This window comes from Notolabrus celidotus, chromosome 4, assembly GCF_009762535.1.
Source record: "Notolabrus celidotus isolate fNotCel1 chromosome 4, fNotCel1.pri, whole genome shotgun sequence".
NCBI lineage: Eukaryota > Metazoa > Chordata > Actinopteri > Labriformes > Labridae > Notolabrus > Notolabrus celidotus.
The window spans coordinates 17,288,480-17,312,120 of record NC_048275.1 but is presented as its reverse complement, the minus strand read 5'-3'; the positions used below and the strand labels follow the sequence as shown (position 1 = coordinate 17,312,120).

The 23,641-nt window shown below is 40.5% G+C and overlaps 2 protein-coding genes across 3 annotated transcripts; one reads left to right on the top strand and one right to left on the bottom strand.

The window, feature by feature from the left end:
* The first annotated feature begins 1,804 nt into the window (after window positions 1-1,804).
* Window positions 1,805-6,860, top strand: dnajc9 (DnaJ (Hsp40) homolog, subfamily C, member 9). The gene is made up of 5 exons (XM_034682049.1): window positions 1,805-2,167; window positions 5,575-5,715; window positions 6,009-6,263; window positions 6,350-6,436; window positions 6,520-6,860. Exons 1-5 carry the CDS (start codon window positions 1,994-1,996, stop codon window positions 6,628-6,630), a joined length of 768 nt encoding a protein of 255 aa, XP_034537940.1. The 5' UTR covers window positions 1,805-1,993; the 3' UTR covers window positions 6,631-6,860.
* A 1,345-nt stretch (window positions 6,861-8,205) lies between these two features.
* Window positions 8,206-22,472, bottom strand: fam149b1 (family with sequence similarity 149 member B1). 2 transcript variants are annotated; one of them, XM_034682047.1, is made up of 15 exons: window positions 21,966-22,472; window positions 19,643-19,759; window positions 19,063-19,207; window positions 18,382-18,530; window positions 18,072-18,215; window positions 16,443-16,595; window positions 16,154-16,335; window positions 15,926-16,074; window positions 13,134-13,246; window positions 12,660-12,884; window positions 9,718-9,841; window positions 9,475-9,600; window positions 9,274-9,355; window positions 8,442-8,579; window positions 8,206-8,289 (listed from the first exon to the last, which is right to left on the bottom strand). In XM_034682047.1, exons 1-15 carry the CDS (start codon window positions 22,010-22,012, stop codon window positions 8,210-8,212), a joined length of 1,974 nt encoding a protein of 657 aa, XP_034537938.1. In that variant the 5' UTR covers window positions 22,013-22,472; the 3' UTR covers window positions 8,206-8,209. The 2 variants fall into 2 exon arrangements, with proteins under 2 accessions (XP_034537938.1, XP_034537939.1); XM_034682048.1 differs by having other exon boundaries at window positions 15,926-16,068.
* Window positions 22,473-23,641: the final 1,169 nt, after the last annotated feature.

The window sequence follows — 23,641 nt, the reverse complement described above, 5'->3', positions numbered from 1 at the left end:
GTTTGTGACTGACCGATGCATTTATGTAAATAGAGTACGATCTTGAAACCAACTCATTTTTAGATGTCTTCCACTGTCACTGTTACAGATTTTTACTTGCACAACTACTAATTTAAGACTTTGATTTGAAGGGTGACATTCATTTTGACAACTATTGCTGCACCAGAAAGAAATAGATCACAGAAAAAAAAGTATATATAGTTACTGCATTGTCAGAATGCAACAAGGACAAATTGATTGGACATTTTTGTCCAGTCAAGAAAGCTTCTGTTTATATTTCCAAGAAGATACAAAGAACATAAATATATATGAGTGCATGCATTTGACTTAACTCATTTTGCCATGATGACAAGTTCATTTAAGTTGTTCATCAAGATCCCATCTTTTGCAACTCGCTATCTTGGGACAGCAGCCGTTTACCTGCGATAGCACAGAATAATTTATGTTTTCACATAACTTTTAATCTTGAGTTACACAGGATAATCTCTAGTAATCTAGAACATGACATACTATGCTGCCATTACCCACAGTAATGAGGTGTGTTAAGCTTATTTCCATTTTAGTTTTTTGCTTTTTCAACTCTTATAATAAATTAGGATCATTAGATCTTAAGAAATCAATTCATTATCACAGAAAAAAAGAGTAACAAAAATGTATATGTCTGTTTAGGGCTTCCGTAAGAGGAATCTCAAAGGTTGCACAACATGGATCAAAAATGAACACAGACACCATATAATATTTTGGCTGTGTAATTCTGAATTGAATGTTGGAATATTTTCAGTTCAGTTGTTTTTAAGCTGGGAAAAAATATAATGAAAATGTAGGATTACATTTTCATGTATCAATTTGATTGTAATTTGGAACATTTTGGTAAGTTCTGAAAAGGTTTTTCTATACATGAGAAAATGTTAACAACACCATAGGACATTTAAATATCACATTGATCAAAATATGTGAAGACATTATTTAAATAATTTGTCTTTAAAAAAAAAAGATTATTTATGGTATAAACTACGTTTTTCAGGATTAGAACCGTCCGTGATAATCCGGTTTTATACTTATAATGCTCTTCACTACCATGGCCCTGAAAGACAAAACAAATTTACAAAAGATGAAACACTTTTACAAAGTTGGAGACAAATTTAAATTTTGGAAAACAAAATGTATATTTAAGAAAACAAAATTACAAAATCAAAACACTTTTACCAAGGCCAAAACAAATTTTCATTTAAGAAAACAAATTTACCAAATAAAAAAACATTTTTACATGCGGTAAGACATTTTTACAAACGGTGGAACACTTTTACCATTTCTGAAAACAAATTTACATTTATTTTTAATGGAAAGGGAACGTACCAAACACTGGAAGTGATCCTGGAGTGATCGAGTGAGGGGTCATTTAGTTTGTTTGGATGGAGAGAAACCAAACGGAGCGACGTTTGGCACTGGTACAGGATCACTTCCGGTATTTGGCACATTTCCCTACATTCACAATGAATGTAAGTTTGTTTCAGAAATAGCAAAAGTGTTCCGTTGTTTGTAAAATTGTCTCACCGCTTGTAAAAGTGTTTTTTTTTATTTTTTAAATTTGTTTTCTTAAATGTAAATTTGTTTTGGCCTTGGTAAAAGTTTTTTGCTAATGTAATTTTGTTTTATAAAATGTAAAAATGTTTTCCAAATTGTAAATTTGTCTCCAACTTTGTAAAAGTGTTTCATCTTTTGTAAATGTGTTTGCCATCGTCCTTTACTGGATAGACATGAAAAACAACCAATAAGAAGGCATTTTAGTTAGTTGCGTAATGACGTCACAGTACGTAAAGGAGTTTGTGACAGTCCAGCGCGCCAAATTAATACAGTCAACAAAGACAGAGCTGAACATTGTCCTGTTCTTACTTCTGCTCTACAAAACCGCAAAACTCAGCTGTAGAGCCGTCAGGACGTGAGACGGATCATACTTTACCCGTCAGACTCGAGTCAGAACACCAGCTGAAGGATGGGTTTGCTCGAGCGGTGTCAGGAGCTCTTCAAGACCGAAAACCTGTACGAGGTGCTGGGCATCAACAAAGAGGCAACCGAGGCAGACATCCGGAAGAGCTACTACAAAGTGTCCCTCAAAGTCCACCCTGACCGGGCTCCTGAAGACCCGCAGGCCACGGAGAAATTCCAGGTTAGCTTTTCAAGCTGTTAGCTCGCATACGACACATAAACACAATAAGAGCAAGCTAGCATGAGCAGCTAGCTATCAGCCTGTTCCTGTGCCTTCCACTCCTACTTCTGATGTTATGAGGGAGACTTCGTCATACATGTGTGCTCCTTAAATGTTTTTGTGTATCGTTTCCTCACCAGCAGCCCGTAAGTGCACGTTATTGTGTGTTTGTGATATCCTGCTACAATTGTAGCTAGGTGCAGAATGAGCTTACATAAGGATACGATGATGTTTTTGGAGGACTATACTTACTCCTAATATTTCAAAACTCTGTACAGATCAAGATGAGACGTGATTTGTCCACCAATAAACTGCAGACTTAAACAAATGATAAATTTTTGGACTAGTGAAAAACACCTGTGAAACAAATGCAATATTGGACTGGGTGTGCTAACAACCGAATATGTACAGTATCTCACAAAAGTGAGTACACCACTCACATTTCTGCACATATTTAGTTATATCTTTTCATGGGACAACACTGAAGAAATGACACTTTGACACAATGTAAAGTAGTCGGTGTACAGCTTGTATAACAGTGTAAATTTACTGTTCCCTCAAAATAACTCAACATGCAGCCATTAATGTCTAAACCACCAGCAACAAAAGAAAGAAAGAAGGGAAGGTACTTTATTAATCCCCAGGGGGGAAATTCAATTTTTTCACTCATGCTATTTTTGGACATGCTACACATACAGTTTTTTTGGTATATACATACAAATGTACACACATGCAGTGAACAGGCTTAGGGAGAGATGTCAGAGTGAGGATACTGCCATCAACCAGCGCACCCCAAGCAGTTGGGGGTTCGTTGCCTTGCTCAAGGGCACCTCGGCAGTGCCCAGTCAAGTGAACCAGCACCTCTCCAGCCACCAGTCCACTTGCCAAACTTCGTCCATACTGGGAATCGAACTGGCGACCCTTCGGTTCCAAAGCCCAAGTCCCTATGGACTGAGCTATACTGAGTACACTCCTAAGTGAAAATGTCCAAATTGGGCCCAAAGCGTCAATATTTTGTGTGGCCACCATTATTTTCTAGCACTGCCTTAACCCTCTTGGGCATAGAGTTCACCAGAGCTTCACAGGTTGCCACTGGAGTCCTCTTCCACTCCTCCATGACGACATCACAGAGCTGGTGGATGTTAGAGACCTTGTGCTCCTCCACCTTCCGTTTGAGGATGCCCCACAGATGCTCAATAGGGTTTAGGTCTGGAGACATGCTTGGCCACTCCCTCTCCTTCACCCTCAGCTTCTTTAGCTAGGCAGTGGTCCTCCTGGAGGTGTGCTTGGGGTCGTTATCATGTTGGAATACTGCCCTGCGGCCCAGTTCCCGAAGAGGGGGGGGTCATGCTCTGCTTCAGTATGTCACAGTACATGTTGACATCCACGGTTCCCTCAATGAACTGTAGCTCCCCAGTGCCGGCAGCCCCAGACCATGACACTCCCACCACCATGCTTGACTGTAGACAAGACAGACTTTCTTTGTACTCCTCACCTGGTTGCCCCAATGCACACTTGACACCATCTGAACCAAATAAGTTTATTTTAGTTTTATCAGACCACAAGAAATGGTTATTGTAATCCATGTCCTTAGTCTGCTGTCTTTAGCAGATTATTTGCAGGCTTTCTTGTGCATCATCTGTAGAAGAAATGTGAGGGGTGTACTCACTTTTGTGAGATACTGTATATATATGTTACAATGTTACAGTGTTACAATGTCATTTAGCAGACGCTTTAATCTAAAGTGACGTACATACGAGAACAAGAACAACACAAGCAAAGATCTAGACAAGAGAAAACAAGATCAGTAAGAGTAACAAAGTGCTTCAAGTCCATTTGGATGCAGGTACTGCCAAGCAGTGTAAAGGCAATGCACAAAAGTAAATAAGGATTTTTTTATATATATATATATTTATTTATTTTTTATAGTAAAATAAGGAAAATCTACAATGAAGCAACCAAACAATTTAAGACCTTCCATTATCATCATCAACAATTAACTTGTCATCACAACAATAATGACCAAAGCACCAAGTGCTGGGTCACTCAAGAGCTGAACACAGATTCCCAGAGTAGAGCAGGACAGCGCGAGTCAACTGTAGCTGGAAGACATGATCTGCCACTGGGGACAACAGTGGAGAACAGTCTAGCTAAGTGCATAGTGCTTTCTAAAGAGCTGGGTCTTTAGATGTCTTTTGAAAGTAGAGAGGGACTCTGCAGATCGAATGGAGTTGGCAAATTCATTCCACCATTTAGGGGCAACAGAAGAGAAGAGTCGAGCTAGTGATTTTGAGGCCTTGTGTGCTGGAAGCACTAGGCGCTTTTCTTAGGCTGAGTGTAGCGGGCGAGAAGGGGTGTAGACCTGGATGAGGGGTTCCAGGTAAACTGGAGCGGTTTTGGTTACTGCTTTGTAAGTGATGATTAGAGTTTTGTATCTGATGCGAGCTGCAACTGAAAGCCAGTGTAGCGAAATTACATATATTTATACATATTAAAAAAAACAACACACATTTTGCAGCAAAATCTGATGATTGTTGAATTTCTTATGAGTATGTTTGTATCACATCCCCATATCCAGAAAGTTCCATAAGGTGTTCAATACAAGTACTTGACAACTAAGAGACAGCTAAACTTCTCAAACTTAACAGTAAAATGACAGAGCTCATGGTTGTGGCCCCCAAGCCACTGCTCAGGAAAGTTGGAGATCTCCTCCTCCATGTGGATGGCTGTTCCATCTCCCCATCTCCTGAAGTCCGCAAACCTGGTGTCATTCTTGACTCCACCCTCTAATATACGTGCAGAACTCAGCTGCCAGGGTTCTCACGTACACCAAGCCCTGGCAGCACATCACCCCTGCTCTCATGCACCTCCACTAGCCCCCTTTAAAGTACTGCATATCCTATAAACTCCTCCTCACCTACAAATCCCTGCATGCCCTTGCACCCCAATACCTGGCTGACCTCCTCCGCCAACACATGCCATCCTGGGACCTACAGTCTTCAGACCTGGGTCTCCTCCTTTTCATCCCCTGGACTTAAGCTACGGACTTTCGGAGACAGAGCCTTCAGTGTGGTAGCCCCTACTCTGTGGAACTCTCTCCCTCCCGACATCTGCAGCGCCCCAACGCTGGACAGTCTTAAGAAAGCAGTCAAAACGCACCTTTTCCTCAAGGCCTTTCCCTGCTACATAGTGTTATCCCCAACTACCCCCCAGACCCCCTACCTGACCCTGTGAAGCGATCTTGGGTTTCTTGAAAGGCGCTTTATATATATACCAGTTGTTATTATTATTATTACTTACCATCCATTTTCAATCAGAGCTGAAATGATGTGTAGAACTGAGTCTGAACCTTCTTTTCTCACCTCCAGGTGTTGGGAAAACTGTATGCGGTGCTCAGCGATAAGGAGCAGAGAGCTGTGTATGATGAGCAGGGGGTGGTGGATGAGGAGTCTGACGTCTTGAGTCAAGATCGCTGCTGGGAGGACTACTGGAGACTGCTGTTCCCTAAGGTACTGGAGCAAAGCAGGTGTTCCTTTGTTGATTTATTAACCTGACTCAATAATGAGTCACACACGTTTCCATGATTTACATATGATGATGTGACATGATGTGAGTCATTTCTATTCCAGGAATTGTATTGAGGATAACATATTATAGATGATGAGCACAGTTAATGTGTCACTGCTCCAACAAATAAAATGCCTCTAATAAAAATAGTGTACTTAGGGTTTAATGGAAACACATTTTTTTATCATGCAACTTGTTCTCAAAAATCTGCTCTATCTCCCCGTCCATCTTCAAGATCACAGTGCAGGACATCCTCGAGTTCGAGAAGAAGTACAAAGGCTCGGATGAGGAGCGGGAGGATTTGATCAAGCTGTATGTGCAGCACCAGGGAGACATGGATGCCATAACAGCCTCGGCTCTGTGCTGCTCCCAGGAAGACGAGCCCAGGCTCGCCGGCATCATCCAGGCGGCCATCGAGAGCGAAGAAGTCACAGCGTTCCCGGCGTTTACTCAGGAGAAGGACAAGAAGAAGAGGGCTCGCAGGAAGAGGGTGAGAAATGTGTTGCATTGCTTACATTTTTTAAATCTACACTCACAGGACTTGTCTCGATTACATCTTGGTACTTTACCTTCTAGGCTGATCGAGAGCGAGAAGAAGCAGAAGAAATGCAGAAGGAGATGGGGCTCGGAGATGAAGATGACAGTCTTGTGATGATGCTTAAGGTGACAAAAGCATCTCAATTGTGCAAATATGTAAGATTGATTGTTTTCCTCTTATCTAACATTTATTTCTTTTGTTTTTTCAGCAAAGACAACAGTCAAGAGAGAAGAATTTTAACAGTTTCCTGTCTGATCTTGAGGCGAAATACTCAAAGAAGAGTGATAAACCCCAAAAAGGGAAAAGAGGTAAAAAGTAAGAAACATCCAGGCTCTGGTTTTATGGACAACATGTACAGAAATCTTCATTTGTTCATTATTAAGATGAATAAGCTAGTTAAACGCTCTGTTATGCTTATGTGCACTAACCCAACTTAAAGGAGTTTTATGTGGCGCTTTGATTCAAAATGTAAATGCATCTTTTATTTCTTGTCATGTACTTTGCTGTCTTCATCAACACAAATAAATTCATATTTATGCGTTGTTTGTATACAGGTTTTCTTTATTTTGTATAAAATAGAATAGAAGAATGCAAGAAAAGCTTTGAATTCAAGCTTTGTCACCGCTGTAGCATGGCTTTCTGATAAATTCTTCTAATAAAAAATGAAAGGAGAACTACCCTGATGATACCTTTCAAAGCAACCCTGCTTGGCTTTGCTCAGGTAAGGAGGAAGAGTGACCACAAATACATTATTCCTAAACTTAAACCCTTTAGATAGCTTCTTACAATTACCTCTTTACACAAAAATTAAGTGAAATAATGAGAGCTGCAACCATAAAACTGCAAGGTGGCATCACTTCTTGTTCCAGTGTGCAATTCTATGCAAAGAAAGGCTTTGGGCCGTTTTTTTTTTTTTTTTTTTTTTTACACTGCTTGAATGTGTCCCTAAAAAAGATACAGTACTAAACCCTCTGCTGCATTATCAGAGAGAGGAAAAGTGCGCTTTTTGTCCTTTGTATCCCTGTCCTGATGGATGTGTTATTCCCTGCATAGGCATTTATGAGCACAACAACACACCACATATAATAATATACAGTACATTCATATATAAATAGATATTTACACATTCAGATCATACACATGTGGTACCAACATCCATCCATAAGCTCATTCTGTACATGATGATGGAGTTAGTGTTTAAGACTGTTGTTTGTGTTTGGCAGCCAGATTTACGGTGACCCTGAAGTACAAAACACTACGGCAAATCAGGAAACACTACAATCAGCGACGATTGTAGTGTTTCCTGATTTGCCGAAGTTTTTTCTTTTTTTTAAGTTATATGTTTGGCCTTTTTGCCTTTATTTGATAGGACAGCTGAAGAGAGACAGGACATGTGGGGAGTAGAGAGCGGGGGAAGACATGCAGGAAATGGTTGACCGGCCGGGAATCGAACCGGCGACCCCTGCGGAGAGGACTGTAGCCTCTGTATGTGGGGCACTTAGACTGCTAGGCCACCAGCACCCCAGCCGTAGTGTTTCCTGATTTGCCGTAGTGTTTCCTAATTTGCCGTAGTGTTTCCTGATTTGCCGTAGTGTTTCCTGATTTGCCGTAGTGTTTCCTGATTTGCCGTAGTGTTTCCTAATTTGCCGTAGTGTTTTCTGATGTACCGTTGTGATTTGCACTTCAGGGCCACCGTACAGATTAACAGATTCATGAAATACAAAAACACCCCTCTGACAAAAACTTCACCAAAGCAGCATGATGTGAAAAAAATCTGCTACTTCTGTGTAAAAAAAATAAATAAATAAAAAAGTCTGGTGGGCACGGACGCTGCAGAGTCCTGCGCTTTGTTGTTCTTCATAAAGGGGACTGGCGAATGAGACAAGATACCAGAGAAACTACAAACCAGGTCTCTTTGCTCTAGATGAGATTCCTCGGGAGTAAGACCGAGAGGGGACCGACACAGGCACCAGTGGAGCTATGGATAGAGGACACAGCAGAGATATCTGAAGTTAATGAACAGGTTGAAAAACAGACTGTAGGTTTTCCAGACGGGGTAAACCTTTTCATTCATAGTTCATCTGAGACCGATCCTGGCAGAGATTCAACAGCTCTCTTTAATCTACTGACCTGAGACAGGGGCTTGTGGGTCCGGCTCCTCTTCATCTTTGATGGGCAAATGCCCCAAAGGATGATGGGAATACGAGTCCAAGAAAGATGAGCTGCTGATGCCAAAACTGATGCCAGTAACACCAATTCCAAGAGAATCTGGTGGAATAATGAATAGATGAGTATAACGACGGATAATTAGACGCTTGACTTGGGGGGGAAAATTCACAGGAGAGGAAAATTTGAGCTTTCAGTATATAGTGTATAGAAGAGAGATTGATAAACACTCAAATAGCAAGTTGAAACTCAAGGTTAGCTGGTTGAAATACAACTTTTTAAATCAACATCTAAATAAGACACTAAACTAAGTGGCTAAGCTATGGTTTACATTAACACAAAAATGGTAGCTAGTGAAAAAAATACATCCAAAATAATAGATAACCTTTTGCAATAAGAGCTTAATGTAAGGGATAGTGAGTAAGATACAAAAGAGCTGAACTCATAAAATGGTTAGAACATCAATGCTCTGCTGCTTCAAGTGATATTCATAGACTTAAAATAAACTATTTAAACAGGAAGTTAAAAGTAAATGATGCATAATAGGCTATCATTTCTAGCTTAAGTAAAGGATGATGGTAAAAAATGGGGAAGAGCAAATCAACTAAAAGTAACCATTGGCAGTTTCATGGTGTAAAACAGACATCCACCATATGAAGCAAAACTTGTGGTAATCTGTTGGGGCTTTATAAAATGTTTGACAGAAATAGGGGTTTAAGCACTAAAGTATGCTATAGTTTTATTCAGCTTTTTTTTTGATGTTTTTAAATGAAAATTGTCATCTTGCATTCCTGACCTGCAGCCACAGAGGCTCTGCCCGGACGGCCCTGCCCGATGCTGTCCAGCACTGTGAAGGAACGCCGGTATGGAGTGTCTGACTGAAAACAAAACAGGAGATCAAACTTAACGTCTTTGAGCTGAAGCACCAAAAATAACCCTCTCATGGACAATACTACAATATATAACTAAATATAAGCTTATTTCAAGAGCATCTTACCCTGTATGTGTGAGTGGTGTTGGGGCGAGAGAAGACGTCCAGCAGGTGGTGACGGTCCCTTGGTATTGAAATGCCAGCTTTGTCATTTATAGCACTGTGTGCACGGCTGGATGTGCCTTTCTGTCGCTGTGGACAAAATACAGACCGTTTGAAAAAGTTTGGAAAGCCTATAAGTATTTTGTGTTCATGTGTAGGTGCATGATAGAGCGTTTCATTGTCAGAGTCACGAAAGTTCAATTCTACCTGTGCAAGTTTAGACCTCTGCCCTGACTGAGGTGTCTCTGGTTCTCCAGCGCTGATGGGAGGCAGGAGTGTGTTCCTCCTCATTGGAGACAGCGGAGATGCCAGGTGGTCACTGGCTGTGGTTCTGTGGAATAACACACATTTAGATTAGATGAAGATCCAGATTTAGTTGCATCAAAATCAACATTTACCTCTTTCTAGAAATAGGGTGGGGTGGTGAAAATTTACTGTGACGGTGCATACTGGTTAAAATGATCTTTATGTCCTGATGGCAATCAATACATAATGTGTTCTTAAAAAAGAGCGAAGAAAAGCTGCTATCTACAGCCAGAGTAAACCTGGGAAAACACCAACCAATCAGCCTTTTTTGGGTGCCAAAATTTTAAACCATTCAAATCCCGTCTTGCCGTTCTGCCCTCCTCCTGCGCGTACATTTCCCCGGCGTGCACTCTGAGTCCCCGTCTCCTGCCGCTGCTTCCCCTGACTTTACTGACTGCCCCTCTCGCTCGACCTCAGGCCGGTCCCCTCTGACCCGATGAGGTGCTTTGCTCAGGACTGTAGTCCGGATCAGAGTCTAAAAAGCTCTAACCACGGGGGCTCTGACAAGCAGAAGAATTAATGACATTTACTAAGTCCTACAGAAAATGCAGATGTATTGTAGCGTCCGTCCGGCCGCTGTAGTGATAACGAGCCGATTCGTGAACACGTTTAGTTTTAATAACTGGTCACTGTCGGCCGTGATCACGCCAACCAACAAAACAACAATCAATGTTTGAATGAATGAAGAACTTCTCTTGTCTCTCCTCTCTCCAGCTCACACACTCTACACCTCTCCTGATGCCTTCACTAACCATCAACACTGTAGGAATTAAGAGCATCTACACTGAACACGTTTAACAAACAGTAGAGCTGTTACAGTATTATATGTGTTAGAACTTTTCTCCTGATATCGTGTAACTGGTACAACTGGATAATGCTAGAATGACAGTTGTGAGTACTAACAGCAGCCATATTTATTTGTGTTTTTAACTTTCACTATGAGAATGTTTTGGTGAGGACCAGTTTTGAATCAGTCACCATCATATGGTCGCAAGTCAGCGGCATTCGTGCATGTGAGCGAGGGGGGGCATCGTTTTGGAGGAGCTCTGAGGGAGGAGGGGAGGGGTTAGACGGAGTCCTGAGGAAATGCTACATTCAAATTCATGCTAGTTTTCCGAGACTGCCAACCCCAGCTTTAAAATCAATAAAATAATATTTTAATCAATGTTTTTGACAATGTATTTGTATTTTAAGTCAGTGGCCGGGTAATACGCGGGATAATGTATGGTTAGCAGGTTGTTATGGGAAAAAGAACCCCTTCAGGGTGGTCAAGACCCCTCTGCTTCACGTCAGTGTCTTGTCTCACCCTGTTGGGATTCGTTTTCCCATAACAACCTTCTAACCATACATTATCCCTTACATATAAATGTCATGTAAAGAATGGCTGATTTTTTTTTAAGAAGTTGGAAGTTTCATTTACTTATTGCATGAAACAAAAACACTTCTGGTGTTCCAAATTTGACTTAATGTTGTTGTTAACACACCATGTGCCCCTTTTTGAACACAATAAAGAGCCTAAGCCTCTCAGCCGAAAAGAACAAGTGTGTTAATAACTTAATATATAAAGGGAATAGAGCATAGTGGTTTTGGTTAAAACAAAAACAGACGTAGACATTCAACTTTCTTGATGAAACTTTGACGATGTGATCTTGACTTGGGTAGCCAAACTTGGGTATTGGCTTTTGTAGGGGTGGCCATGTGTAAATATCAGGGGCTTACCCCACACTTGGGAGGGTTATCTCTATTAATCACATCTACTATGTATCTAAGGATGTTTCTTGGGGCACTTTTGTTTTATTCATAGGACAGCTGAAGAGAGACAGGAAATGTGGGGAGTAGAGAGTGTGGGAAGACAAGCAGCACATGGTCAAGGGCCAGCGACTGCTGCGATGAGGTCTTTAGCCTCTGTATATGGAGCGCGCACTTAAATCGCTAGGCTAACGGGGACTTTAATCACATCTACTTTAACTTCAAATATAAAATTACCCCCCAAAAGTTACATTCTTGTATATGATTTTTAAATTTGAAGAGAAACTCAACAGAGTAGCAACTTTTAAATCTGCAGAACTTAAATCTTTGAGGACTCAAAAAGAAGATGTTTGTCCAAATTACAGACAAAAAAATGTTCCACAATAAAATGCAAAGAAGCTACTGGCAGCCTGTTAAAACACAACCCAAACAGTTGATTTCAATTTAAGTGTCGCCTCTGATAAGGCAGATAGACAGTCATAGTTTAGGACTTCAAAGTGGTCAACCAGATTTGAGGGGTGCTTCTGGCCACTCTCTAGCTCCACCACTGTCTCTAAAGACCCCCATTGTATAAGTTCTGTCTCAGTTGTTTCATCCTTACAAGAGCTACAGTGTTGACAGAAAATAAGTTGTAGTTTCAAGACCAAGTATGTGTCTTATTATTTCATAACCAGGCTCAGTAACTTCCTGAAGTTGAGTCTCACAGCGATGACTGTAAAGTAAAAGTAAGATTAAAACCTCACTTCAAAGACTTCCTACATCTCCTGACTCTCAGCATGTGCTCACAGAGAATACTGTAGTATTCTGCAGAAGACTTGACATTCACATAAAAGCCAAACATTGTGGCGCATTTAACATAATTACCCTTCTCCCTGCAGTTCATGAGAAGTTCACCTGTGAAGTCGGTTTCATACATGACACCTCTATCATAACTCTGCTGCACACAACCTCAAGGCACAGGTTGAAAGTGAGTTTGTTGTCAAAGTTATCTAACTCTGCCTCCAGGAAAGTTCGGAGACCACAGGGAAAATAAGAGAGGATTAAAAAGTGGGATTTGTGTTTTTGGTGGAGTTGGCACTGATGCTAAAACTCACAAACGTGTCCCTCTGATGACCTCGTCCATGGATCCCGCTACGATGGACTGGCTCGGGCTGGGAACCAGTGGCAGGAGGTTTCGGGGATGAAGGTTCCTGCGTTGGGCAGACAGTGCCAGGCGGGATAGCGAGGAAGTGCTCTGCTCCAGGGTTCTGCGGGGACGAGGTTTGCTGGAGGGGCCCACACTGGAGCATGGTCTATAGGACGCCCGCTCCTCTGGCTCCCTGTGTGGGAATAGAGAATGGAAGAGCACAATCGATGAATGGGGCATTTTTAACCGCTGCCAATCAAGGTGTTAGGACTGGGGACAAAAACCTGGCACAAGGGAGGCTATTCCTGTCGTGTTATGCAAAATGTGTTGTTTATGGAGGGAAGAACTACAAGACATCCATGCCACTTTTGGCCCCATGTGTGGTAGATGTGATTGTGCCTTTTTTTCTCATTTTGGAAAACAATGTTAAATGTGTTCTTACTGGTTTCTGTCCAGCACACCCAAGTTCCTCTGCTGCAGGGAGATGCTATGGATCACGATGAGGTCATTCAGGTTGTGCTGGGTGGATGCTGCTCCTATTGGTGCTCGGCCAGCCTGGGGAAGAGTATGAGAGGTGGAGGAGAAAGTGGTGAGAAAGGAGAGGGGGTTATTGATACAATCGGGCGAAAAGACAGGGATGATTAAGGGGGTCAGGAGAAAAGGAGTTAAGACAGGGAAGGGACACGTAAGTTCTTCATATTTCTTAAAGGTGAAATATTACGCTCTTTTCATCAATATATATTGGTCTAAGAGGTCCCCAAAACATGTCTTTAAAGTTTATGCTCAAAAAAACACTTTGAAATCAGATTTTGGCATGCCTGAAAAACCCTCTTCTTCAGCCCTGTTCAGAATGGTCTGTTTTCCCTCTGACCACGCCCCCTCAGGAAGTGGATGTGGCCTCGGTTGATCTAATGTTTACATGTTGGCTGAATAGACACACTGCTCACAGACCCGCGGCACTTCAACCCTCTGAATTTGATCCAGAATCTGATCCTGACGGAGAGGCGCCTGCAGCAGGACCTTTCTGAACGATTGGTCACAGATTTAGTGTTTCTTGTTGTTTTATTTGTCAGTATGTCGACGTGTGTCTTGGTACACAGCTACGAACATGTAGCTATGTGGCTATGCTAACTAGCGCTAGCACTTTTCCATGAAAAATAAAAATCATTCACTAGATCTTCAAATCTGCAGACGTGGGGAGTAAAACCGACCTTTATGTTTATTAAGACAGCCTACAACTAGCATGCCTCCCTCCTAAGCTCCTTGTTAGCACACATGTGTGCAGGTAATTAAAAACGGAGGAGGGGTTGAGTTGTATTTTATACAGTCTATGGGCTGAACAAGCTCCGAGCTCTGACTTCTGTTATAGACCGGATGTCGTTGTGACGTAACAAAAACACGGACGTTTGAAAGGCTCATTTCAGCACACATTTACAGAAAGGTGTAGAAATAAGAACAGGGGCAGAATGGATTTTTTTTCATTTTCGGGGGGGTTTGTAGACATGCCAGGGAAACATATTTCAGGTAAAGAACCATTAAAAAGTCGATTTTGCATGATATGTCACCTTTAAACACAGCCTATTGTCAAGGGAGCAGCAATTTATCATGCATTTAGGAGGTCCCCATATCAGCTATGCTCCCGCCAAAGTAACATTGACATTACAAACAATGCACACAAGCAATCACAAGCAAACAAAGCATTCCAATATTCTTCTGAAAAAAAAAAGGAAAATCTACAGAAGATCACAGGAGACTATTTTACAAACAAGTTGCAGTTAATCAAAAAGATAGACAGTGATGCTGTTCTCATGTTAATCAACAGGCACAAGCACATTTATTCTACAAACGCAATTTTGGCTCTAATCGAGGTAGTTACATACACTGGAAGGCCTTTTCTGCTTTTTGGGTTTCCGTCTGGTCTTGTGCTTTGAGCCCCTTGACTTTGTGTTCTTTAAAAAGAAAAGGGCACAACCAGCCGAAGAAAGAGGGAAGAAAAACAGAGAGAGAGGGAAAAAAAAGGTGCGGCAAAAAGAAAGAGAATAGACCATAAAAAAGGAAGGTAAAGGAAACCCATCAGGAAAGTGAAGGGCAGAGAGTGAAGAGGGGAGGAAAGGACACAGCGATACAAGTTAATGAAACAGGGACATTGAAAGACTGAAAGAGTAACAGCAGGAGGAGGGGAAAGGTGACAATCAGGTGTGTACTGTGGAACGGTTAGAGATGCTAAGAGAGTGTTCTCTTTCTTATTATGTTAACCCTCCTGTTATGTTGCAGGTCAAATTGACCCATTTTAAAGTTCAAAAATAAAAAATAAAAAATAAAATGTTAAAAGTATTATTTTGCATTTCTAATGTCACAGTGAATGAAAGGCTAGTGGTATTCAGAGGTTTCTGCCATCCTAGGTAATTTATGCCTTTCAAACCAGCTAAAAGCAGCATCAAAATTTGGGCTGCATGTGACAGAAGAGGTGTCTCTTGTTAATTTATCAACATCACTACATAAAAAAAAAAAATTAAATAAATAAACAAAAATATATGTCATATAAAACTATTGTATTTATATTTAGGGCTTTTCAATAAACAAAAGTTTTAACATTAATTTTCATAAAAAAACGAGTGAATTATCCTTATTGAACTGTGATCTGTGAGAGTTTAAGAACACCATTGCACTACATATAGATTTAAATGGTTAGTAATGGAGTTAATAATGAGATTTAAAAAATGTTTATTGGGATTTTTTGGGTTCGGACACTTTTGCATCATTAAATATGCCCCGGGTCAAGTTGGAACATTATTGCTGTCCCTAAAAAACAAACATAACAGGAGGGTTAACAGGTGCATTATCAAAAATCACTCCACTGTATAGCTGCATACCTAAAAAATGTTCTTTAATCAAACTGTAATGATGTTTAACTCTGCTGTATAACTAGACAGTTTAACATGGGATTGGATTGACTGGCTTTTGCAGCCAGCCTGAAGTGGACACTCAAGGAATTGCAGATTCACATTTCTGCATTACTGTTATTTTTCAATGCTGGAGGTCCCTGCTTGGTGAAATGTCACTGTTATTGTCTTCATTGAATATGGAAAAAAGCTAAATAGAGCGTGTGCTTTCAAAGAGAAAAAAAGGACTTTGAGCTCTGAATTAATGTCCTGAACAACTAATCATACAATTTAATTGGGACTTCTCCCTGAGAGGCATCCAACTGCCCCTCAGTCCCCTCAGTCTACTGACCTGGATCTGCAGGCCAGCTGTGAGGGGGGGCACCCGACTCTGGCCTGGTTTCGACAACACTGTGGGCAGCATGGAGAGCGGCATAAAGGGATTCTGGGAGTCTTGCTGCACGGGGCTCAAGTTCCCACAAATCTTGTCATCATCTGAAACTCAAAGATAGAATAAATCCAAACATTTGATTACAATAGTTAGGTGCTATGGGCATCAAGTACACAAATGAATAGTCACTTGAGGTGCAGCATTCCCAGTGGCGTTGAACCAGCTCTTTCATCCAGCCGACTAGCTGCCGCCACACATCATCAAACAGCAGGTCTACAACAGCTTGACGGCGACACCGGTATGGCGAGACAGGGGGCAAACAGTGATGCCTCCGACTTGACCCAAAACTATCCTGCTCCCACTCGTCCTCCCTGAAGAAGAAAAATACAGTAGATTATTTCAACAAAACAGCTCAGGTCAAGCTTTAGATCCTTGGATAAGAACATAAAGGTGAAGCAGAGGAAAGTGAGTGACTCACAAATCCCTGCTATCAAATGCCAGAAATTCCTCCATCTGACCCTCCACTTCAATCACTCTCGGCTTGTCGTGGCTGCTGGTAGGATCAGGAGTCTCTTCTATCTCTGCTGAGGAGGACTTGGTGAGTGCTGCTCTCCTTCCCTGCACATTCAACCTGTACCCCCCAAAAAAGGGAATGTATAATTAAGACATAAGCCAACAGATACTGTTTTTTCTGTATGTATTAAAATACACTTAAGTCTGTCCACACATGCCATTAAAAGTGTCAGCTTTGACTCTATGTGGACTATACACATCATTAAGAAGCCAAAGCATCTAGGTCACAAAACCACAGACTCCTTTATAATTGATGCAACAACCCCAGTCTTCTTGACAGCAAGCCTTAAAAAGAAACGGTTTAATGGTTCTAGCCAAACTCTTCACATAATAAAGTTTCATATAGATGTGTTTGTAATGATTGAATACATTCACCTAAGCTGCTTCCAAGCCACATCTGCAGGGATACAAATCGACTAAAAACTGATTGTTTTCAATCTTGATAATCACCTCATTTTTTTCTATTAAAATTATCAAACGTTTTTGTTCCCAAAATTTAAGGCATTTTCATTTTCTAGTAGTTTAAGATGGGAAATAAGGGAGTCTCTATGTTTTGGACTCTCAGTTGGACATATTAAGGTACTTGAAGGCATCACTTTGGAACCCTGGAAGATTTAATGAGCAGTTTTTGCAAACATGGACATTTTATTCCATCATTGATTGATAATGGAATAATCTATTTAGTATATTACTTCACATTAATCAGAGATGACAATAATGTTCATTAACAGCCCTGGGCCAAGCAAAGTAACTTCTCTGATTGATTACTGTAAAAATAAGTCAGTATATATAGAGTGATGTGACAACCACAAATTTTAATTTGCACACAAAATAATTCTCATAAGGTGCTTTTGGACTGCAGGAACCTTCCCCAGGAACTTGAGACTTTTTGAAGAACTATAGACGTTTTTTCGACCGCAGGGACTTTACCCCTGAACTATGTGTGTTTCGACCTGAGGAACCAGGGTCTAAATTTAGTTCAGGTGTAGATAATCTCCCCCCTGAGAAGCCCCCGCTTGGGGGGTAGTACTTTTCAAAGGTCCTGGGACTTTCAGTTGAACGTTACAGTGTTTGTGGAGTTTACACAGTTGTTGAAACACAGAGGGAGTTCCTGAGAATGCATACTAGTTTAGTTTTTTATTAAGATTTCAAAATATTATTTAATATAATTTTTTTTCTCCATACGTCACTGGCCTGATTTGCACAATCTACCCGGGACTTCAGCCCGCGGTCGAAACGCAGACAACAATGGGGGCACAGGAACCTTTTAGTTCCTGGGAAAGTAGTTCTGGGGGCTAAAAGACCCCGGAACTCTTGGTTGAAATGCACCTTATGTGCTTTTGACCACAGGAACCAGGATCTATATATTGAGTTCTGGGGTAGTTAATCTCCCCTTCGTAGTCTTTCTTAGGCTTTTTTTAAAGGAGAAAATGTTTATTACACGAGAGGAAAGTATCTCACAAGTGAAAGTTAACCATGTGTGTCTTTCTCCTGTCAGCCGATAGACCAGTGAATCAGGGCAGCTAAGACTTACTCTATGTCGCCCTTATCTTTCTCCGAGGACTTTCCACTGCTCTCTTTGCCTGCTGATGGGCTGCTGGCAGAGCTGCTTAAACCTGAAGAAGCATACCACTGGAAGCCCTCATCACTGGGACACACCAGCTGAGTCCCAAGAATCCTAAGAGACAAACGGTGAATAAGTAGGGAAAAGAATTGTGTTTTCAAACAGGCGTTTCTTACACATTTTTTTCTTCTTCCCCACAATCAGTTTTAAACTTTGATCCCACTGCTGCCTTGTTTTCCTTCAGAAGTATAAGGTTGCTAGAAAACTTTGGATAACATACCGAAGATGAGGGAAACGTGTGGCCCACTGCTGACATTCATCCTGCAGCCCCTGGAGTATCCCTCCTCCGCTGCCTCTCCCCTCATACAGCTCTTTGTCGATCTCCTCAAACATTTGCTGCACCTGCCGTGACGCTGCTTTGTCAAACTCCTGCGGGACAGAAAAGCAGAAAGAGTCAGAAAGACAAGGAGGTAAGCTCGTCACTCCTCTGTTGTTATACTCTGGCTCTGTGGAAGAAAGCTGCTGCTTTTAAGTCTGTTCCTCAGTTACTGGCATTCTTGTTTCTTTTTCAATCTAATCACAAGCTTCAGCATGCATAATAATCAGTTCCTAACGCCTGTTGGGATGTGCGCACGCATTTGTGGTCAGGCTGGACATTCTTGTGTTGTATCGAAACAAGTGAGTTAATTTGTGTACAGAGTACTTGAGTTTTTCTCTGTTTCATAAGACATCATTGACTCAGGGAGAGTGTGTGGACCAGCTTAGGCTAGAATGCACAGCATGAACACAAAGCAAGGGATTGGATCTTGCTATGCAAAGAAGCTGCAGACAAATAAACCCTCTACTGTACTGTACAGTGTAATGGTTGGCTGTATGTTGGTCTATGGTTTTCCTCTGAAATGATGTTGTGTGTGATATCACCACTTTACATCAAAGCAGCTTCCCCAGGGGGAACACTTACATCGTAGCCCCAGGAGAAAACAGAGCTCCTCTCTGTGGAGATACCTGTGCCAGTGGAGCTGTGGATACCTGACCAGGACTGGCTGGAGTCTACTGAGATGACGGTGGGACAGTCAGAGTGGCCTGACGCAGCAGACGTGTCAGAGCTACACAAATCAAAGAGAAGGAAGTTGTTAGATGTATGTACAATAGTGAAGTAATTTTTTCTAATGTTAGAGATTTAGCTTACTATTCATGTTTCAACTGTAATCACACAAGTGGCTGTAGCTGACGTTATCATAGGCAGAATTTCAAAGTGGAAAATAAAGGGCAAATGTCAAAGTAATTCAATATTCCAACAGGCTGCCTCATTATGTATTCTTTTAACTGCTCATCTGAAGGAGGCAATGCGATATCAATTAATCTACTGCTTCTTGGTGTCTCATTTCTCATGGCAGGTGCTCTAAGAATCAACCATCCACTTGAGATGGTGTAACCTTACAATCACACATGCAGGAGTATGTTTGTGTGCTAGTTACGAGTGCTTTGATCTTTGCCTTCTTTCAGCAAGTCTAAGGGTTTGTCAAGTAGGACTGGGTTACCTGTTGTGAGCCGAGACAGCTTCCTGGAGGTCATGCAGGTAGCGCTGAGGGGTTTGGTTATCATCTGCTTCCTCTGGGAGGGGGTGGTGGTCGAGGCTGCTCCGGGACAACCCCCGACTACATAAAAAACAAAACACAATTAAAAAGATGTAATCAAAACTTATCTCAATGATATTCACAACTGCTCTATAAATTCCAGACACCACCGTATTCAGTTTAAAGTTGTCCACAGGCTGCATTACTCTTGCACCAAACTCCACTCTTTTTATCCCTCTGTCTCACCAACTTGCCCAAAATGTAAGTCAGCTGAGGGCACTCTGGTTCATCTTTTCTGGCTCTGTCCCAAATTAAATCAGGTCTGGTCTGATATTTTCAGACCAGAATTAAGGATTTTTCTTACATGTATAACTGTGACATCTCCCCCCAGACCCTTGCACATCAATTTTAGGTGGCACTCGACATCTTTCCACTCTTACCCGTTTACATCGGAGAACAATACAATATGGTATGGTGATTGCAAAATTAAATATTTTAACTCATTGGAAAATGAGGATGTCCCTTCTTTTAAGACCTGGCTAGCAGAAAATCTGTTACATATGGAAAAGATCCGACATAATGTTGCTCTCAACTCTGCAGCCTTTGACAAGATATGGCAACCATTTCTGTCTTACCTATCGAGAATGACTTAAAGTCACTATATATGTATAAGTGTTGGCTTTTGTGATGTACCTATACTTCATTAGAAATGTATAATGATGTATCTTGTTAGAGCAGGTTTTCCCTTGTCTACTTTTTTTATTTTTATTTATGTAGGTATGTCTGTGTACTTTCTTTGCCCACCTCTGTATTTTTTCTGTAGTTTTGTTACTTGTCTATACACAGAAAATCTATAAACGGGTCATTGGCATGACGTGCATATTTTTGTGTCCGAATCCATTTTTTTCTTTTGAAATAATTTGTTACTTTAAATACCTACATCAATTGATTCTATAAAACCTGTTTATTTTGAATACAATTTCAGTACATTCAAATATTGAGATTTATTTTATTTTGTAGTATCTCAAACCCTGAAAATGTCAGGTGGCGCAACCGTCCGAGCAAGTGAACTGATTTAAAACACTATAAAAAAATGTATTTTAATAATAATAAATTCAAATTAAAACACCATGGCATGATTTTACTTATAAGAGCTTTAAAATAAACATAATTTCATAAATATCAATAGTTTAAAGGCACCTACGGTTATTTAAAAACTTTTGTCTAGCAGTTTTCATGTTCTCAAATGTCAGGGTGGCACCACCGTATTCATGGAGATTTTATTTTGAAAGTAAGTAGTTATAATGGACTTCAACATATGAAATAATTCAGAGGACCCTACTAATTATCATGGCTGAGTTAAAAGGTTTGAAGATGTCTCTTAAATAATAATAGAAAAGCTTTTATCAACTTATGGGTGGACGGTAACACTTTCCATGTCAGGTGGTACAACCAACCTAAAACTGTAAAAATTATATTTATACCTGGCCAATAGAATGCAAAAATCCGAATATATTGTAAATAAAAAACATACTCACAAAATAAAAATGTGTAAAGCACTGTAACCACTCTAAGGGATACTTCCTAAAACTTTCAGTTAGAATAAATGATAGGTAAGTACATATTTTTTGACAAATATCTGGTTGCACCAAAGGGTAAAAAAAAAACAATAACTATTTAAACACTTAAAAAAACCTAATGTGTTCAAACAAGCCTTGTTTGAACACATCATTCCAGACACAAACATATACATTGCAAACATTCTGGAAATAATAAAAAAACTTTTTTGAGGCTTATTTGTCAACGACCAATATACAATATTTTTAAAAAAGATGTAAACAAAACTGAGTTTTTAAGCCTTTTTCAATCATTATCTGCCGTTCCTGTGAAATCAGATACTATACAGGTGAAGATGATGTTCTACTTGCATATGTGAGGTCTTTTTTCATCTGACCCCTTTGAAATTTCATTTTAAATACAAATGATATGCACTTCATTTTAAAGCCAACCACCTGTATGACAAAATAAAACAATAATAATGTTCCTTCCATTGATTGGCTTTGTTTTTAACACTGCATCACTCAATGCAAGTCAATATATCTTGATGTAACAGATGGACCGTCTGGATCAATAGAAATATTATTTTACACTGTCATTTGATAGTGGTAAAAATCAGTCACTCATCTTTCCCCTGAGTGGAAAAACAGCATCCAGCCTGACAACTGGGCTAATCTTTTTTTTACATTACTCATCTGCTACAGTAGCAAATTCAATCTCCAGTACTCACATCTCAAGTTTGTGTGATACAGGTCTTCTGTTGTATCGTGAAATCATCTCCTCTGTCTCTGTTTTAGAGTCTTACGCCTTCGTCTCTCATTCTAGCCTCCTCGTCCTGGACTCGCTGGGAACACTTCAGATGGAGGTCTGACATTTCCTCTAGTGTGCAGATGACAATAACACCCTCCTTAGTGTAAGGAAACCGGTCAGGGCATTGGCTACAGATGCTATTTCTTACTGCTGCTGCTAATGTTGTAAGGAGAAGGAGGCTACAACTGGCTAGCTGGTTGTAATAACGGACGGATACAGCACCAATAAGGCACGAATAGCATTGTGTCATTCCTCATTAGACACCTACTCGTAGTTTAAACCTGCTACACCGATTTGGCATCTTGTGTGCTCCCAATATTGCTCACGAATTAAAATAACATGAGTTTAAAACGTTAGTGGAGCTAGCTAACGTCCACTCAGGATTTCTCTGCTACAGCTAGTAGCAGCAACAACAATAACGCGGCTGTCATGGATACGCAGCTTCGTGGCCCCGTGGTCTCATGGGAAATAGAGTTCGGACTTTTTATTTACAGGGACTACCATAACTTCAGTGGCCCTGAAGGACAAAACTAATTTACAAAAGATGAAACACATTTACAAAGTTGGAGACAAATTTACATACTGGAAAACATTTTTACATTTTATAAAACAAAATTACATTAGCAAAACACTTTTACCAAGGCCAAAATAAATTTACATTTAAGAAAACAAAATTTAAAAAATGATACACATCAACAAAGTTGGAGACAATTTTACAAACGATTGAACACTTTTACCGTTAAGTCTGACTCCTTTTAGCCTGACTCCGTTTGGCCTGAGGCTATGTGGTCTGAGGCCGTTTCATCTGAATTCTGACACATGATGAAGGTTTTCCAGAGACATGATGCTTTTTCATCTGAGGTCTGACACCTCTCTCTGAGACCCAAGGATGTCCTAATATGTAAACCATGTCCATCTCTGTTTGGTTTCTGTCCATCAAAACAAACTAATTGACCCCTTACTCGATCACTTCCGGATCCCTTCCGGTATCTGGTACATTCCCTTCCTGTTAAAAATGAAATGTTAGTTTGTTTCAGAAATGGTAAAAGTTGGGCGCTGGTGGCCTAGCGGTCTAAGCGCCCCACATACAGAGGCTAAAGTCCTCGTCGCAGGGGTCACCGGCTCGATTCCAGGCCGGTCGACCATCTCCTGCAGGTCTTCCCCCACTCTCTACTCCCCACATTTCCTGTCTCTCTTCAGCTGTCCTATCAAATAAAGGCAAAAGGGCCAAAAATATAACTTAAAAAAAGAAAAAAAAGAAATGGTAAAAGTGTTCTGTCATTTGTAAAATTGTCTCCAACTTTGTAAAAGTGTTTCATCTTTTGTAAATTTGTTTTCTTGAATTTGTTTTGTCCTTGGTAAAAGTGTTTCGCTGATGTAATTTTGTTTTATAAAATTTAAAAATGTTTTCAAATCTGTAAATTTGTCTCCAACCTTGTAAAAGTGTTTCATCTTTTGTAAATTTGTTTGGTCCTTCAGGGCCACTGTAAATTGGAAATAGATTTTGGATAAATATATTTTTTTATTGAACATGTTAAACAATACAATGACAAACACTACTGACATTTGCAAATCAAATACTCCAAGAGACAAGGA

Coding starts and splice junctions, on each gene's coding strand:
- fam149b1 (XM_034682047.1), bottom strand. CDS start 22,012: ATGATTTCACGATACAACAGAAGACCTGTATCACACAAACTTGAGAT. Junction 18,216..18,381: donor ACACGTTTCCCTCATCTTCG/GTATGTTATCCA, acceptor TTTGTCTCTTAG/GATTCTTGGGACTCAGCTGG. Junction 9,356..9,474: donor ACACCACTCACACATACAGG/GTAAGATGCTCT, acceptor TTTTGTTTTCAG/TCAGACACTCCATACCGGCG.
- dnajc9 (XM_034682049.1), top strand. CDS start 1,994: ATGGGTTTGCTCGAGCGGTGTCAGGAGCTCTTCAAGACCGAAAACCTG. Junction 5,716..6,008: donor GGAGACTGCTGTTCCCTAAG/GTACTGGAGCAA, acceptor TCCATCTTCAAG/ATCACAGTGCAGGACATCCT. Junction 6,437..6,519: donor GTCTTGTGATGATGCTTAAG/GTGACAAAAGCA, acceptor TTGTTTTTTCAG/CAAAGACAACAGTCAAGAGA.